We start from the raw sequence: 18,898 nt of genomic DNA, 5'->3' as shown, positions 1-18,898 counted from the left end.
ACATAAGTTTTGAAGCTACAATTTGATCAATGCAGATAGTTTTGGTGATTTGGAAAGATGACAATTTCTTTCAAATTTATAGTTACAACCATGATGGGGACCACCCAAGATGTGTGTGACTTTATTTCAATTTGAGAATGCATGTTCTCCTTCAATAAAATTGTGTAGCTTGTAAATCAGAAGTTCTTTGATTTCAAAAAATGTACAAAAAATTGTTTTCAATTAATATTTAAAAGCTTGAAAGGAATTTCCTTTATTAGGCTCTGCTCCTGAAATGCAGCGTTCGACGACCAATTCCCTACACGAAACTTCTTCCATAGGCGATGACGGCTTTAGGTGATGGTTTACCTAGTATTGTTGACTTTAATGTTTCTAGGCGTAAGATTTTGAGTCTGAAATGCCCTTTCGAATTACTTGCCGCCAATCTCTCAAGCTCTAATCTATGATGTATAGGAGATTTGACTTTGTGAGGGGCAATAGGTGGCCTGCTGAATTTTAAACAGGCATTGGGTAATGGCACCTAGATTTTGAACTGCGGGCATGAGAAATCTTGGTTGCCTAAATCCTCATCAGTGGTCTCTACCTTATGCACAATGCTTATACTCATCTGGGCTCCCCCCTTCTTGTCTGCCATTCCAATATTGTTCCAAAAATTCGCTTTGACAGTTTCATTTGCGACAAGGAGGTCTATTTGCAGAAGCATGCACTTATTTGCAGATTCACAAAAATTTGGTTGAAGTCATGGGATTTGCACTCTTGGATAATATAAAACTAGAAAGAACATATGGAGGAATAAATTTGCATTTACCTTTGTGCAAAAGGGCTCTTCATTCACGAATTTGACTTTATTGATGACAAAGAGTTGGTGCTTGAAAATGTTCCTTCGATTTTCAAGGTGATTTCCTATGCATCAAACCTTGGTCCCCTTCTTTCAACCTACGAACCAAGACCTTTTCCTCATCTTATTTTTGGGTGCGACTACCTTATATACCTTTGCAATTCTGGAAATTAGAGTGTTTGTGGGCAATAGGTAATGGCTTAGGGAAGTATCATTACACTTAAAAAGAAACAATCAAATAGTGAAGCTCCACTTGTTCATGTTTATGTGTTGACATGGACCTATCCAAAGGTCTTCCCGTTGAGATATCACTGAAGGTGGGTAATCCTTGCTAGAAGCAATCCGCAGATTACAAAAACATTGCTTTTAGGTGTTGGAACTGTTTTTCAACAGAACATTACACTCCCCAATGTCAAAAGTTTCAAGCTCATGAACGTTGTAATCTTGCTTCAAGTGGTAAGCCCACTTTGTGGTCCAGAAGACAAGTCAAAGATAACTCCCCCCTGTTGTGACCATTTCACACATCGCCCCATTAAAATGGGGACACCCTCTTTTTGCTCGGTTTTGCCTGTTCTTCTCTCTGCTTTTTAGGGTTTTGGGTAAGTGAGTAAGTCGTCTAGACTGGGGTTAAGCCTTAGGGTTTCTATTTTGATGTTTTTAAGCAAAGGCCCAGTCCAATTTTGAATAATTATTGAGCATCCTCCGGTGGATTGCAATTTTGAAATAGGGTGAGTTTGTCAGGGTGTCAGGTTTGTCTGTCTAGGTTCAGTCGGAATTTTGAAAGTAAGTCCAAATTTTGCCTAAGTGTTAATGATGGAATTATGGGATCTTGTCCGGGTGAATTTTGACCAAATTTTGGAAAGTTTGATAATTGACCCCAGGCATTGGAGATAGCCTAATTTTGCCTTGTGAAGTGACTGAAGTCCTAAAATCTTGATATTTTGGCCTATGGAAGCAAAATCGCTCCCGTCCCTCTGTCAGGGACCAGGGCGAAATTGGTATTTTTATGCCTCTTGGTTATTAACTTGTTTTATTTGTCTTGTGCAGGGTCGCCAGGAAATGCAGTTGAGCATAGATTGGAGGTTTTGAAGATTTTGACACTCAAAATTGGCAAGTTTTTCAAAGTTTAAGGTCAATTCGCTCCTGTCCCTCAGCCAGGGACCAGGGCGAAATGACTTACTTAGACCATTTTTGACCTCATTTTGATCAAATTGAAGCATCAAGGATGCAATGGAAGGTGAAAGCAACATGATGGAACGCTAGGATTTAGCCGTTTACAATGAAAAGTTGAACTTTTGACCTCAAGGACAAAAATCGCTCCTGTCCCTCATTGAAGGACCGGAGCTTGTTTCTTAAAATTGCACTGTCCTTTCAGAACCAAGACGATTTTTGGATTGGAAGAGATAAAGGAGGGCATCTTTTGTCCATTGAATATAACTTGAAATAATTTGCAAGCAAAGAACATGCTATGATGACAAGTTCGCTCCTGTCCCTCGCTGAAGGACCCGAGCTTGAAATCCAAGATCGCCTTATCCTTGCAAGATTTGAATGATTTCGTGATTGGAGAAGAACAAGGAAAGTATGCTTTATCCGTTGAATATAACTTGAAGGGGTCACCATGGTGAAAATTTATCCAAATTGGTCAAATCGCTCCTGTCCCTCTGTCAGGGACCAAGGCGAATTTCAGAGATAGCTCCTGTCCCTCTCCCAGGGACCAGAGCGATTTTCTTAAGGGACAAGTTTTTGGCGAAGGTGAAGTGAGTTTTAAGTTTGAGGCAAATAAATGAAGGCGTAACCACTCTATTGAAGATGATTTTGAAGATTGCAAAGAGCCAGTGAAGCCTATTTTGTCCTAGGTGCTCCTGTCTCTCTCCAAGGGACCAGAGCGATTTCCTCCTAAGACAAATTTCCCACAAAGTTGGAGCGAGTTTCATGTCAAAGATGAGTGAAGGGGAGCATAATGAACCCATTGAAGACAAATTTGAAAGTTGGCAAAACGCAAATGAGCTTATAAGTGCAAGATCGCTCCTATCCTTCAGTCAAGGACCAGGGCGAAATATAGAATATCAAGCCTTTTCCTTCAAGTTTGGTCGGATCCAAGCCAAGACGCATGATGGAGATGATGTTTGGAACGCTTTGAAGAGAAACGAAGTTGCAAAAGACCACAAAACTTGCTCAAATTGGCTAATTCGCTCCTGTTCCTCTCCCAGGAACCAGAGCGAAATCCTCAAGTGTGCCTAATTTTAGAGTGCCAGTTTCGTTTGCAAGACTCAAAAGGGAATAAGGAGCAATGTTTCACGCCTGGAAGACAATTTAACGTTGATATGATTAAGGGTTTGTGCCATAAGTGTAAAATCGCTCCTATCCTTCAGTCAAGGACCAGGGCGAAATCTTGGTTATTTAGCCTTCCCCTCCGAATTTTAATGAATCCAGGCCAAGGTACAAGGTGGTGATGATGTTGGAAATGCTTCGAAGAAGAGTGAAGTTACAAAGACCGCGAAATGTGATGGGAAATGGCCAGTTCGCTCCTGTCCCTCAGTCAAGGACCAAAGCGATTTCAATAGAACCAGCCATTTCCCTCCAAAACCTTATCAAGGCGAAGTCATGCAAGGTCCGGAATGTCCTTAGGAAGATGATAAACAAGGAGTTAACGTCAAAAATCAACAATTTTGTGCCATAAATTCAAGTTCGCTCCTGTCCTTCAGTCAAGGACCAGAGCGATTTCTATGAAATCCAACATCTCCCTCCAAGATCACGCCAAGGCAAGAATTTTGCAAAGTAAAGAATGCCTTTCGATGATGATAAACAAGGAATTGACCCCAAGGCTCGACAATTTTGAGCTCAAATATAAAGTTCGCTCCTGTCCCTCAGTCAAGGACCAGGGCGAAAATGGTCTAGGAGGCATTCATTTCAAAAAATTGAATCGATCAAGCTCCAAGTTACGAATGAAGATGCTAGTTTGGACGTAAAAGAAGTGATTTTGAACGTGAAAGTCAATCCAAAGTGGCTAAGGCGCTCCTGTCCCTCTCCCAGGGACCAGAGCGATGTGGTTAGTATCCCTTACATCTCTCATGTTTTGGCGCCAATAAATTTTGAAATACATTAAATGCTAAAATTCGATAAAAACTTTGAATTATTTGATTAAAATGGCATTTGAAAAATAGCGCATAAGGCATTTAATAATTGATTGGGCCTTTTAAAAAATCGAAACTATTAATTACAAAGGCATTTAATTAATTAATTAAAAAATTAAATAAGAGGGAGAGCGCTTGGGTTTTATTTTTATATTTATACAAAAGTTGGCCTCCTTTTATTTTAATTTTTTGTTATTATTTGCCTTATTTCCAAAAGTCGGCCTAGAGGTAATTAAAAGAGGTGAGCGCTTATATAAGGAGGGTACTTTGAAGCATTTCAAATCATCATTCAATCATTCATTTACATGCGATTTTGGAGAAGAATACAAGTTGCAAAATCTCATCAAGAGGAGTGCGAATTTAGTTAGAAGTGGAGCGAATTCTCTATCAAGACGTTGAAGACCCCAAGGGTGGTGGAGTTGACAAGGAAGGCGCCTTTGCTAGAGGAGGATCACGTTGAATACTTCAATCTTCGTTTTTTGCCTAGGCGAACTTCCTTAATTTTAGAGTTAGCTCTCAAAGTATTACGATGGCGACTCCGAAGGCGGGAGCATCCACCAGTCGTCCAGCTCTCATAAAGGAAGATCAAAAGAATGAAGAATTGGAGACCAAGATCGTGTCGAAATGGAGCAACATTGGAGAGACCAACTTGGGAAACTTCAGTACGAAGAAGTTTCGAGAGGTCCCTTACATTGGCAAGCCATCACCTGTCGCCAGGAGAATAATTGAAAGTGGCATCATTACGGCGGCCGGCTTCCCTCCAACAGTCCAGTGCCATGAGTTGATGATCGAATGTGCTCGCCATTATGATGCACAGTCAAGATCGATCGTGTCTAAGGAGGGAAACACTTTGGCTTATCTTTCAGAGGAGGCTATAAGTGAGGCTTTCCATCTTCCGGAGCACAGAGATATGATTTACAAAAGCACAGAAGGAGCCAGGTCCATGTACGAGGATGATCCAGACACTTGCCTAAGCATCATCAATAAGAATTGGCTACTTAAGAGTCATCCTCGCCTGAGCAAGATTCCAAACACACCACATAGGATCGACTTCCAGGAGGAGTACAAAGATTTGATAACACTACTCAACCGAGTCACAGGAGCTCCTCAAGCCTTCTATTTTGAGAAGTGGATGTTCTACTTCATCCAATTGATAGTTCAGGGAAAAGGAACAATTCATTGGGCTAGAATGATTAGCCATTGCTTATACGTACAGTTAAGGAGACTGAAGGCTACCAAGTCCTTCCACATGAGTTCATACATCATATATGCCTTAATCAGGAGCTTTGAGTATGCAGGACTACCTCACAGAGGAGTGATTGGAAGAGGACCCGGGGAGGTCAGAGTTTGTGATTCCTATGTTCACTTGCATCATCCGCTAGGAAGTAACTACAAGTTAGTCAATGATACCTTCACGATGAACATCACCAGGACGTTGCAAGGTGGGATTCACAATAGGCTATCTCAGGATGCACAAGAGTTAGTAAAGAGGTACGGTGCTTGGTTTATCCAATTTCCGAAATTTACATATATTAGAGTTCATGGATGTCCTTCACCTCCATACATGTTGCCGAGATATCCGACAGACAGAATAGTGCTACTTGAGGTAACTAGACAGTTGGCAGCTTATGCGAAGGCATTCAGACACAGACATGGAAATGGAGTTCCTGTGCCTATCATATTAGGGAATTCAGTTGAGGTATGTCCTAATGCTCTAGCCATGGATGATGCAGAGAAGGAGTTAGCTTTATATTCATTTTCATTCTTTGCCTTAAGAGAAAGCTTTGATCCTTATGGGTATATAGAGGAGACAGTCAGTAGAAAATACAAGCATGAATTTCAGATAGAAGACTTTGTGATGAATCTATCAGATGATCTTGAAGTGAAAAGAAAGATGCATTCTAGATTGCCTTTGGACTTCATCAGGAAATGCAAGATTTACAGAGTGGCCGACCAAGCTCAGGACAGTGGTAGACATCTCCAATCATCTTATGATCGAGAAAGCAAATCAGTAAGGTTAGATTGGAATGAACCCGAGATTGTGGATTTAGATGCTTTGATGGCTCCAGTTTTGTCTTGTACTCGCAGATGGGTTGATGTGCAACATCAGAAGTTAAGAGAGCAGGGCATATCTATGACTTTTACTTTGGAGGAAAGACCAGCAGAAGGTGGAGCAAGTGTAAGTGAAGGTAATCCTAATCCCAGAAACACAAGCGAAGGCAACCTTCGAAGCGTAAGTGAGGGCAATCCTCATCCTAGAGGCTCAAAGAGAAAAGAGCGACCTGAGAAAAGAGAATCCTCCAAGAAGAAGCAAGAGGCCAACCGAGATCGTTCATCCGGCACATCTTCTCGACAAGAGAAGAGGACATTTGAAATGGAGGAGTCTATGGAATCAATGGTACAAAACGATAAACAGGAAGAAGGGCAGGCACCTCGAAGGTCACCTAGTGGATCTCTCCAAGCTAATGAGCTACATGAAGACAAGAACGATAACGAAGTAACATCTCCTCTCAGAGAAGAAGAAACATTGCCTAAGGAGATACAGGTTAAAGAAACAAGATCTGCCATCCCAGATTGGTTAAAAGAAAGACTAACAAGGGTGATTGTGATTGAGGACGAAGATAATGTGATTGATTTAGAGAGCCTTGTTGGGAATTCTCAGTTAGTGACAGAAAGGAGGAAGGCTACTAAGATGTCCAAGATGATCAGAGATGAGACAGGATCCAGGAAATTGCAGATAGCTACACCTGCAGTGGACAAATATGAAGGTGAGATCCTCGCACAGGAATATGATGTAGAGGCATTTGAGCTTGGTCCACTCACAGCCGAGCAGACACTAGATGAGGCCACCGATTCATTTGAAGCATTAAAAGACAAGCTTAGGGAAGAAATGGAGAAAAATAGAAAGCTTGAGAGAGAGGTCGGTGCATGGAGAAGCTACTTCAGCAATCTCAATCAGCCTTTGGGATGTCAGGATCCAGTAGTATCTCCTGTGCAGGCACTTCCCCTTCAATCAATTGGTGAGGCAGAGAGAGTCAGGAGTTTGGTCCAGCTTATGAGCTCTTGGATTGACAAATCTCATACAGTTGCTATGAAATTTGCAACAAGGATGATGCAGACCATTCACCGAGCTATCCAGGTTCTTGAGATCATCCACAACTTAATGATAACGGTAGCCGCCTTTGCTCATACTAAAGATGTTATCATTCCTGTCCTGCAAGTAATCAGACAAACATCATGGAAGGTCCTAGTACAAGAAAAGATAATGGATGGAGGACCTCATAGTTTACTTCAGTGGTCAACTTTACTCCAGATGAAGGAAGTTCTCTTCGAGGACATCAGTACTCGATGCAATCATGTTGAGGAGGTTATCCACCCGATCCAGGATAGAGTGTTTGAGGTACTACGTACTATTCTTGGTAGGAGGATCGAAGTTGAGACAGATGTGGACTTACAAGAATTGGAAGAAAGGGTCAAGGTCATCTTTTGCAAAGATGCGAATATTATCACAGATGAGCAACGGGACCAGATGTTTGCTACCGTGCTCCTGATTGAGAAGACCAAAGAACTTGAACCTGCATGGGACGTTGCTCTTCTCAAGGCTTTTGATCAGGTCATCCACTTGGAAGAACGAATGAGGAATCTTCCCGATATTCCAATTGCTGAGATCGAAGGAATCGTATCCAGATTCATTGCATATGCTAAAAAGGAGCATTGGAAAGGGAATAAGATTCTAGAAGAAAGGTTGTTATAGATGACATGGCACCTTAATTGTCATTGGTCTATGTCTCCTAGATTTTTGTGCCAAATTTAATATTTGGCTATGCATTTAATATTGTTCAGTAAAAAGGGGACTATTTGTAATAAACCCTAATTAGGGTTTAGGTGTCATAATTTTGGCCATTGATCTTCTTTTTGATCTGGACCGTTCATTGTAATTGAGGATACTATATATACCCTCATTCCTTTTCATTTTGTCATTAGATATCAGCATTAGTGATTAGAGATTAGCAATTTGATAGAAGCAAGTTACTTTGTAGCAAGATTGAGCTTTGAAGAAGGAATTTCAAACAATTGTTGTTTATGATGGCTTTGAGATCAATAAAATATTGAAGTTATGGTGTTTTATTGCAATTCTTGTGGTTATCTTCATGGTGGTTCACTTTTTTGAATCATTCTCAATCAAAGTAGTGTTTTAATTTGAAGGACAAAGTGTTGGGCTTGATCTTTGGTAAGATTCACTTTCCAAACCACTAGCTTCTTGCTGATTGTAGGAACGCCTTGCGTGGTCAACTGGAGAAACTTGAATCACTTAAACCTTCAATCGTCATTGAACTTTAGACATGTGTCTTTGTGGTAGTGTCTATGATCCTTGATGAATTGAAAGATCATTTGTTACCTTAGAAGATCGCATCAATTTCAGTTGAGTTGTTATTTTATGGCAATATTGAAGTTGGTAGAATCTTGCCAAGTCTCGTCCACATTGAGTCATTCTTAGGATTAGATTAGAATTAATCTCTTGCAAGCCCTTCGCTTTTGATCTTTTTTGAGAATTTGTTAGTTTAGGAAATTCTATTTCGGAACGTAAGGCCCCTTGATGACACAACAATCACAACGACCACTGGTGCTTATCCACACGTAGAGACCCTACTTAAAAGAACATTGGAGTCACCTGATTGATCCTTCTTGCGATATCTTCAGCAATCAAAGACTTTATTCAAGAGAGGATAAGGTACCTTTTGGGTATTTTATTCTGTGTATGATTATGTATAAAATACACGTCAACACCCCCCCATGCTTGGTCCACACGATTCAGCTATTTTGGCCATTGCATTTATTGTATTTAGCTAAATATTCTCTATATGTCCTGCAACCTATGGATAATTTTGATCAATTTGTGTGGTGTATGGATAACTGTACTGCGCAATAGTTTTTAAAACAATAAATGCAATGTCAAAGTTGTTAAATTTCAATGATTTAGAGGTGTTTTGGAGGTAAATGGCCTTTATAGACATAATGGCGAGCTTAAAATTGTTCCACGATGGTTCTAGTAACCTTCAAAACATATAAATGACAAGCTACCTTTAACCTTTATTAGCTTGGACTCTTGATGTTTGATTTAGATAAAACAAAAGAAAAAATCAAGTTTCTTAGACATTTTGGATAAAACAATGTAGTTTGATTCTTGCTTGGTGTCTACTGCTCTAGTTCCATGTAAAAGTTATTGATCAAACCCATAGTAGCTCAAGGATCACTTGCAACCAAAACAACCTTCCACACAAGAGAGAAGCAATGTAAATGCTATGAAGCCAAATAATTCATGAAATGAATAAAATGATATTGGTACAATATGTAATGAGGAATTCCTCCTTATAAAGACGAGGATGAAACCTTAGGACATACTAAGATCATGGAAAGTGTCTTAATCCTATAATATGAGAGAAAAAATTTAAATAGCCCAAGCAAGATTAAGTATGTAAGTGTGAATAGGATCTAATATGCAACTAGTTAGATAATATACCATGTTCACTCCAACATAATGTACATGTTACATTTTGTTTCAATTGAAAAGCTCAAAGAAAAATGCTTAACACAAGGCAAAGACGATAATGAAGTATATATTATAGTAGGATACTAAAAATTATTAATTCATTTGCGTTATCAGATTTAATTCTATCAGCAATATCTATTATAATCAAATTGACTCAAATCAAATTTAATTTGAATCAATATATCAGCATGGTAAAATTATTAATTGAGAGAGGCATTACATTCCCCCCTTTATAAAATAGCATCGTTTTGATGCTTTGTTATGTGACTCCTATTTATATTTTGAGACAATGTTTAGTCCTTAAATTGTTAGGATAATGAATAATAAAGTTACGAATTCAGCCACATGTTTTCATGTGCCACTTTTCTTTGAATATAGATTCGCTGGATCTTGCATTGTTTAATTGAACAGCTATCCAAAAGTATTCATAGGTTCTAAAGTTATTATTCCAAGTTCTTATATTTGTATAGCACTCCAATCAAGTATATAAGTAAAATCTACACGATGATATTTTAGTAAGAAAACTTGAAATATGTTGTGCAAGTGGCTTAGAATAGGTGTAATCATAGTTCACAAACTCAGACTCGGAGAGTACTTGGATTGCCAAATAAATCCGACTTAGAGAGTGCTCAAGAAAAACTCAGCAGCCGGAGAGATAGTAGGTTGGTCCATTCAACATTCAATGTTATTGGACAAAACTTGGCACCTTAAAAGACACTTAAATTTAAAGAAAACATAATTTTTTGAAAAAAATAAAATATATTATTCAAAATATGGCTACAAAATGTATCAAATGAGTTTGGTGGGGGTCTAGGGCAATGCCCCTAGTGAGGTTGAGGAGTAGAGCCCCTTGTGAGTCTCTAGGGGTAGGGCCCCCAATAGGGTTGAGGGGTAGTGCTCCTCATGGGGATTTGGGAGCAGTGCCCCACAAAGGTCTGGGGCAATGCCCTTGGCACACCTTATCATGATACAAGGCAGGGTCAAGGGGTGGAGTCCGTGCCACCAAGCCCAAATGAAGACCTTCAAAACCACACAAACCTTCATGGCACACACCATTTTCCTATTTTTTTAAAGGCAGAAAGCAATGCTTAGAAGGCCAAGAAAACAGATTTTTTGCAGTGTAACCCATGTTTTTTTTCCCTAATTTTTGACATGTTGCTGGCGCTATGAGTTAAATGGAAAAACTTGCCTGGCTTTTGGTGTCTCTGCAAAATGAGTCGCAAACTTTAAAAGAAGACTACAAAAAAACTCGGCAAGTAAACCTTACCAAAACTCATGGGGCAAAAAGAAAGGCTAGGACTCAATGACTCGCCAAGTATGTAAACTATGGGTGTGAGTGCTGATTTGCTTATGGCTGGATTGATGTACCACAAAGTTTCTAAAAGTCCACATATGGTGGAGCCAACTTTGTGGATTTCCCAAATGTTTCGTAGTTCTTTTTGGGTTTTACCCTTAGAAAATAAATTTCACCACCTTTGAATTTTGAAAGGTTGGTTCTAATTTTCTTAGCTCTTCTATGTATTTGAGGTCTCTTTCAATCTGTGACTAGTAAGTTTCACTTGTTCTTCATTTTCACATAGCATTTTAGGCCCCAACTATTACTTTTTCTTCCAATTAATCCCAACTTAATGGTGTTCAACAATTTTTGTTGTACAAGGCTTCAAATAGAACCATACTGAAAGATCTGTTATGTGAATTATTGTATGAAAACTCCACTAAGGCTAGATTTTCTTATCATTTGTACTGTCAATTGATGCAATACATCCTTAATAAATATTCAAGAACTATATTTATGTGTTTTGTCTACCCATCGATTTCAAGATGGTAAGATGAACTGAAATTTAGCTTGGTTCCGAAAGAAAATTGCAAAGTTGTCCAAAAATGATATGGCATCCCACTTTAGGAACCCTGTGCAATCTGAAAATCTCTTGCATAAATTCCCAAGGTAGGAGCATTCTCTATGAGGTTTCTTGGTATAAAGTGGGTAGCTTGGGTAAGTTTATCCATTACAGCTAAAAGTGTATCAAGGGAGTTCTTGGAAGTAAGTAAACTTTGCACAAATTCCATGCTAATTACTTGCCATTTATATTCAGTTATGGAATGAGGATAAAATAATCCAATAGGGTGCAGGTGTTCCACCTTTAATCTTTGACATTCAAGGCAACTAGATGCAAATTCTGCTACACTATTACTCATCCTGTGCTAGAAATAGATAGTTTTAACATCAGCCATCATTTCCTCTATCCCTAGATGCCTGACATAAGGAGTATTGTGCCTTTGCTGCAAAATAATTTCCTGCAAAGTTTTTGCATTTAAAACATAAATTCTGTTACTATAACATTGTAATCCATTTGAATTTGCTTTATATTCTAGCTGTTTACGTGAATCTGAATCTGAACCTGCATCTCATTCTCTTTTCACTTCTTTATACCATAAATAAGATTCTTATGTCCTCAAAACCTGTTATTATATGTAATTTGCAAAGTAGCTATAGCTGCAATATGTCTTTGACTACTTAGCACGTCAGCGACATGGTTTTTTCGCCTCTTAATGTAGATTATATCAAAGTCATATTCACTAAAAAATTCAAGCCATCTGCATTGTCTAGCATTTAAATGAATTGTGTAAAAATGTATTTCATACTTAAGCGGTTTGTTTTCAACTAGAAAGGCTTTCCTAAAAGGAAATGCCTCAACTTTTGCAGTGTGTGCACTATAGTAGCCAACTGTAGATCATGCAGTGCATAGTTTACTTCATGAATCTAAGAATCTTCAGTTTTCTACTCTCAAATGCTACAACATGGCCTTTTTGCACAAGTACAATTCCTAGTCCACCAATGGAAGCATTCACAACGGCTATAAATTCTCCATTAGGGTTGTGATTAGCCTTTTGCTTAAGAGTTGGAAGGCTTTATCACAATTGTCGTCCCGAATAACCCTTCAATGTATTGGTGATAATACCTGTTCAGCTCGATAAAATTCCCAGTTTCAAAAACATCCTTAGTATTAGGCTACACCATGATAGCAATAATTAATTAAGGCTCAATTGCAATTCCAGTTCTAATTTTATATGTCATAAGTACTGAACTTCCCTTTCAAAGTAGGTGCATTTAGAGAGATTTTGTACAACTTACGCTCCCTTAACCATTACAATACTGTGTGAAGATGTTCATGCACATGGCCCTGGATATTATTTATGTTTTATCCAACAATATGAAGAAAAACGTATAGTGAAATTTCATAGTGATTATTCTTGATTTCATATCAACAATAATTGTCCTAGATCACATATTTGAATTTCGTACCCATTTGTAGGAATCTGTACACAATGCAGGGATCTTGCATAAAAATAGATTTTCCTAATAATTCATGTCACAGTAATATAACCACTTTAATGACTTCTGTATATCTCACAACTATATTTCTGTTTTGGATTGGAAGCCTAAAGATGCTATAAAACAGTCAATAAAGAGCCCATCTGCTGTAATGTTAATGTCTCTGATAAAAGGTTACATATTTTCAGATCTTCATTTTTTGAGCGTGCCTGGATCAAATAATGGCTTGGCTCTGGCAATGGTTTCTTACAAGAAATAACTGGTTTGTGCATGCAGGCATTGCTGTTGTTGCTGTAATGCTGGTCACTACAATTTTGATGTCACTTATCATGCTCATTGTTTGGCGAAGTAATTTGCTGCTGGTGATAATCTTTACGGTAACCTTTCTATCGATAGAGATGGTCTATTTCATGGCAGTATTATTCAAAGTAGGTCAGGGTGGTTGGGCTCCCTTGGTTATAGCCGGAATCTTCCTGGTTGTTATGTATGTCTGGCATTATGGGACTGTAAAGAGGTATGAGCATGAGATGCAAAGCAAGGTGCCAATAGCATGGATCCTTGGCCTTGGTCCTAGCCTTGGCCTTGTACGGGTTCCTGGTATCGGTTTGGTTTACACAGACCTTGCCCGGGGAGTTCCACCCATCTTCTCTCATTTTGTCACCCATCTGCCTGCAATTCATTCTATTGTTGTGTTTGTGTGTGTCAAATATCTTCCTGTAACAACAGTTACTCCAGAAGAACGGTTCTATGTGAAACGAATTGGGCCGAAGGAGCTTAACATGTTTCGCTGTGCAGTGAGGTATGGGTATACAGATTTGCATAAGAGGGAAGACGATTTTGAAAACTTACTCATGAATAGCCTTATCCATTATGTACACCAGGAATCCCTGATGGATAGCTTCTTTGACTCAAGTGATGACGATGGAGAGGATGAGAAGCCCTTGAAACCAGAATGTTCAAACTTAATAGAGAGTAATGTTCATCCTGACTCTGAGCTTGGTGAGTTATCCGGTCCATCGATAACTTCTGATGTATCGTCAGATACAATGCTAGAGAAGAAATCACCGCAACTTCAATGTTCAGTTCTTAGTGAGACTAGCAGCGTCAATAACAATAATCATTATGTAAGTGATTTAGACTACTTGATTAGTTGCAAAGATGCAGGAATAGTTCACATTTTGGGTAACACAATAGTAAGGGCAAGGAGGGACTCGAACTTTGTTAAAAGAGCTGCTGTAAACCACATCTATGCCTTCCTTAGCAGAATATGCAGGGAGAACAGTGTCATCCTCAATGTTCCACATGAAAGCCTTTTAAATGTAGGGCAAGTATTTTATGTTTGAAAGAACACTACTTAAATGTTTAACAAAGTTATATTGATTTTACAGAAAGCATATGAATTATGTACATAATTTTTTTTTAATCAAGATTAATTCAGTTATTATCGTGTCCAAAGCCAACTGAAGCATTGTTAACCCCATTAAAGGAGATCGCAATATCCAGGAAAGTGTTATTAAGGGCTACGGGGGTTTTATATTACCGTAAAAAAGGCTGTAGACCTATATTACAAATCCATTCTTTACAAGATGCTCAACGTGTGTTATTTCTCTAGAAAAAGTGTAGATAAAGTTTTCCAGCTTCTCTACTATCAGTGATATATGGTACTACACATATTTCAATCAGGACATATTGGATGAAATCTGAAATCAAAGGCAATAAAAGGAAACTCGTAGAATAACGCAGGAATAATCTTCTAAACATATTTCAATCACAGCCTATTGGATGAAATCTTAAATCAAAGGCAGTGAATCTATATATACACTAATTGATTTTACAGATTTATTTGATCGAAAGTGTATTAGAAATAAGCAAATTACGTCATTAAGAGTGAAAGAAAATGCACGTCTTCAGAAAATAGTGTATATGGATAACTTAAGATGGGAAAAAGTAGGTGCCCGTAACCTAAGTTTCTAAATGGTACTTTTTTTTTTTTTTTTTTTTACAATTGAAAAGTTTAAATTTATTGTTTCAAACTTTTGAGTAGTTACGGTGAATGCCAGAGGATTTGTTATGTGCACAAATGTCAAAAAATTGTCATTTAGAAGTGACTGCCCAATATCTATTCATAGATGTCCTAATAAATATATGATTAAACTACCAAAAAACTTTGCACAACTAATCTAATATATATATTTCTCTAATAAATATGTTTACCAATAGTTATGGACGAATGCCTTATGGTTACTGATGAAGTTACACAACTCCAATTAAATATTCAAATTTTAATTTATTGGGAATACAAGTGGGTGGATATTGGTACATGTGGAATATTTTAGTAGGCTTTTAATTATCATGTATTGATTATTTTAAAGATGATAATTGGGGGGTTAGGTGGGCAAGAACATAGCAGTTATTTGTATATGGACGGTTGGGTCATTTCCCCTAAATGATAAAAACTAGCAAATGCACCTTGGTGTGCAATGGGTACGCTGAAGAGGTGTGGAAGGTCAATTATGAAAAATATTTTTTGCATACATTTGTGCTATACATGAGGTTGATTAGTAGAGAGATGTTGAGAGAATAATTAGATAGAGACAGAGGGAGAGATGAAAGAAGTATGGAGAGATATAGATAAAAAGGCAAAGAGATATAGATATAGAGGTCTAGGAAGAGGGAGATGGAGACAAAGAGAGATAGAGATGTCTAGATATAGAGGGGGAGAGAGGAAGATATAGTGAGAGAGTATGATGGAGACATAGATTGAGGGATAGCAATAGGTAGAGGGAGAGATGAAGATAGAGAGATAGGAAAATAGAGAGGAAGAGGTAGAGAGATATAGAGGAAGAGGGGAGGGAGAGATAGAGAGAGATATATGGTAATATAGAGTGATAGATAGAGATATACGGGGATATAGAGAGGGGAAGAGGGAGAGGGAGAGATAAATAGACACATGGTAAGAGAGAGTGATAGAGAGATATATATAAGGAGATATAGATAGAGGGCAAGAGGGAGAGAGAGAGAGAAAGATAGAGAGAAGTATAGATAGATATAGGAAGGGGGGATAGAGAGAGAGAGCAACACGCACACACACAGATATATATATATATATATATATATATATATATATATATATATATATATATATATATATATAGATATATATATATATATATATAGAGAGAGAGAGAGAGAGAGAGAGAGAGAGAGAGAGAGAGAGAGAGATGATATGATATAAAGTGATATAGATAGATAGAATCCGGTTAATATTGAGAGGGGGGGTGAATCAGTATTAACAATAATTTCAAACTTAAAGCTTGAACTTATAAAGCTTCTTCAAATCAAACATAAAGTAGTAACAAACTCTTTACCATTATTGGTAATCACTGATAACCAATTGTCAACTGTCAAACTGGTTTATCAAAACAACTCATTAAGTGTTCATCAATATGCATAAATTGAAAGTAAAACATAACTGCACACAAAAACATTCACCGTATGAACACCATGTTTTTCACATGGAAACCCAAATAGGGAAAAACCATGGTGGGAATTGGTACCCACAAAAATTGTGCACTCTTTCGGAATGCGCCCTGTTAGGAGCCTAGCTTGGTTAGAAGCTTACAATGATGCCCTATTAGGAGCAAACCCTGTTCGAAGTCACCTGGTTAAGGGATTTAGATGATGAGCCTTGTTAGGAGCTTTGACCTGTTAGGATCAACCTCGCAAGAGGATTTAACACTCAGATGTTGAGCTACCCGATTAAGGGATTTACAATGTAAGGCCTGTTAGGACCTACCCGGTTAAGGGATTTTGACTGTTGCAATTATTAAAGAACAACAGTGAATGATGTGGGTACAACACTTAACTGTTTGCTTGATCAGATCCAATTAAGCTCCAAATTTGCTACTCTCTGGCAGATCTCATACTCTGGTTCAGCTTCACACTTTTCTCAAAAGACCGACACAACAAACATCAACTGTACTGACATAAATAACCTTTTCAACTTAGTCGGTTACAAAACCCTAAGACTTACAACATAGATCATCACATATCTTTTACAGTTCATTATAGATCATCATTGATCATCATATGGATCATTACAATCAATTACAAATCAATTACAACCGTTGAATGATCATCGCATCTTAATCTGATACAAAGTCAAACCCTTAGAACACTCTGCTAAGCACTTTGCATATTCTCAAGAAATTCGCTCTCCAAATGCGCCAAAACATATTTCAAACACTTCACGCGGTTTGTGCCATGTCATCACCAACATTTGCACTTGATGTAGATCATCACCAAACCAAAAATCATTACCAGTTAAGATAATTCTTTATCGGTCCTTAAACCCTTCTTAAACCCTAGCAAAAATACAACATAAATCATAAACATGATTTCCGATAACCAAAACATGATGCAGCTCCAATCAAATACATATTACAATGATACAAGCTCACATTCCAAACTGCAATACTTCAATCATCACCAATCGCCAGATCAAATCAAAACATTCCTCATTTACCGGTTAAGGTCCTAATTCCCAGTTCACTGTCTATAATACCGGTAAAACATTTCCGATAGACCAAAAAGACTTAGATGACAAAATACAACATAGTAAACATCAGTTGCCATCAATGACAACATAAATAACTGATCAAAGTCATCCGATCATGCAATCTCAATCTCTTCATCACAAACAATCCTTTACCGGTTCAGTCACCATTCTTGATCTGCATCAGTTATGCCAATCATGCCAACAAAGGTATGGATATAAAAAGATAGAGAGAGAGAGAGAGAGAGAGAGAGAGAGAGAGAGAGAGAGAGAGAGGAGGGATGGAGAGAGAGATGGAGACATAGAGGGATAGGGAGAGATCTAGAGAGATAGAGGTAGATAGATATATAGAAAAAGAGAGAAATAAGCAAGAGAGAGATATAGATATAGAGCATGAGACATGGAGAAAATAAGAGAGATAAGTAGATATAATGAGATATAGTTATAGATGGAGAGAGAGATAGGGAGGTAGAGATAGATGGGGCAAGAGTGGGAGAGAAGGAAGGTGACACAAAAGTAATAGAGGGAGAGAGATAAGGGGGGGGGATAAAGAAATAGAAATAAAAAGATAGGAAGGGAGAAATGGGGAGTGTGTATGTGTGAGAGAGATATGAAAAAAGAGAGATAGAGAGGGGGGAATAGAAATAGAGAGGAGAAAGAAGTACAAAGATATAGAAAGAGTGGGAGAGATGGGAAGATAGGGATAGAGGGGGCAAGAGTGAGATATAGAGGAGGTGATAGAGATAAGTAACAAAGAAAGAGATGCAGGGAGAGGTAAGGAGATAGAGATAGAGAAGAGAGATATATGATAGGAAGATAAAGATGTAGAGGGAGAGGGAGAATAGGGATGGAAAGAGGGAGAGATAAAGAGAGAGTGAGAGATCGAGGGATGGAAAGATTACACCATTAGTTCTAAATGATGAATATTGTCTTATTTTTTAAAAATAATTATAAAATTAGTAGTTTTTTCAGATAATATCATAATTTAATATATACTAGATAAAATTAAATAAAAGAGAGGGAGAGGTGGAGGCATAGAAAAATTACACCATTAATTCTAATATTTAGAAATATGATCAATATTGTCGTATGTTCTATAAATAATTATAAAATAAATAGTTTTCAAATAATATCATAATCAATATATGTTATATAATAGAGAACAATAAATAAAATAAATTTTTTTAAAGGGTAAATGCTTTTGACTAGGAGCTATGAAAGTGAGGCCGCGAATTGGGGACATTAGATGAGAACTCAACAATAACACTCCAAGAGGACAAGAACCACGACACCACAATTTAACCATTACGTTTTGCCAATACCAACAATAAATATAATTATAATATTTATATATAAATAACTATACAAGTATTCATACTATTATATATTTATTATATTTGTATTTAATAATTTTAATATTTAAATATAATATATAATAATGTAATTCATATATGAAATATTACATATTGTAATCATTATAATAATA

At 37.6% G+C, this 18,898-nt stretch overlaps 1 protein-coding gene across 5 annotated transcripts in view; it reads left to right on the top strand.

The window, feature by feature from the left end:
* LOC131070622 (putative potassium transporter 12) overlaps positions 1–14,298 on the top strand; it is a 128,645-nt gene extending 114,347 nt beyond the window's left edge. For all 5 annotated transcript variants that reach the window (XM_058006209.2, XM_058006210.2, XM_058006206.2 and 2 more), the window contains one exon: positions 13,134–14,298. In XM_058006209.2, the coding sequence (XP_057862192.2) occupies positions 13,134–14,200 (1,067 nt within the window). In that variant the 3' untranslated portion in view covers positions 14,201–14,298. The remainder of the gene's footprint in view (positions 1–13,133) is intronic.
* Positions 14,299–18,898: the final 4,600 nt, after the last annotated feature.

Source organism: Cryptomeria japonica, chromosome 1 (genome assembly GCF_030272615.1).
Source record: "Cryptomeria japonica chromosome 1, Sugi_1.0, whole genome shotgun sequence".
NCBI lineage: Eukaryota > Viridiplantae > Streptophyta > Pinopsida > Cupressales > Cupressaceae > Cryptomeria > Cryptomeria japonica.
This window is presented reverse-complemented; position numbering and strand designations above follow the sequence as displayed.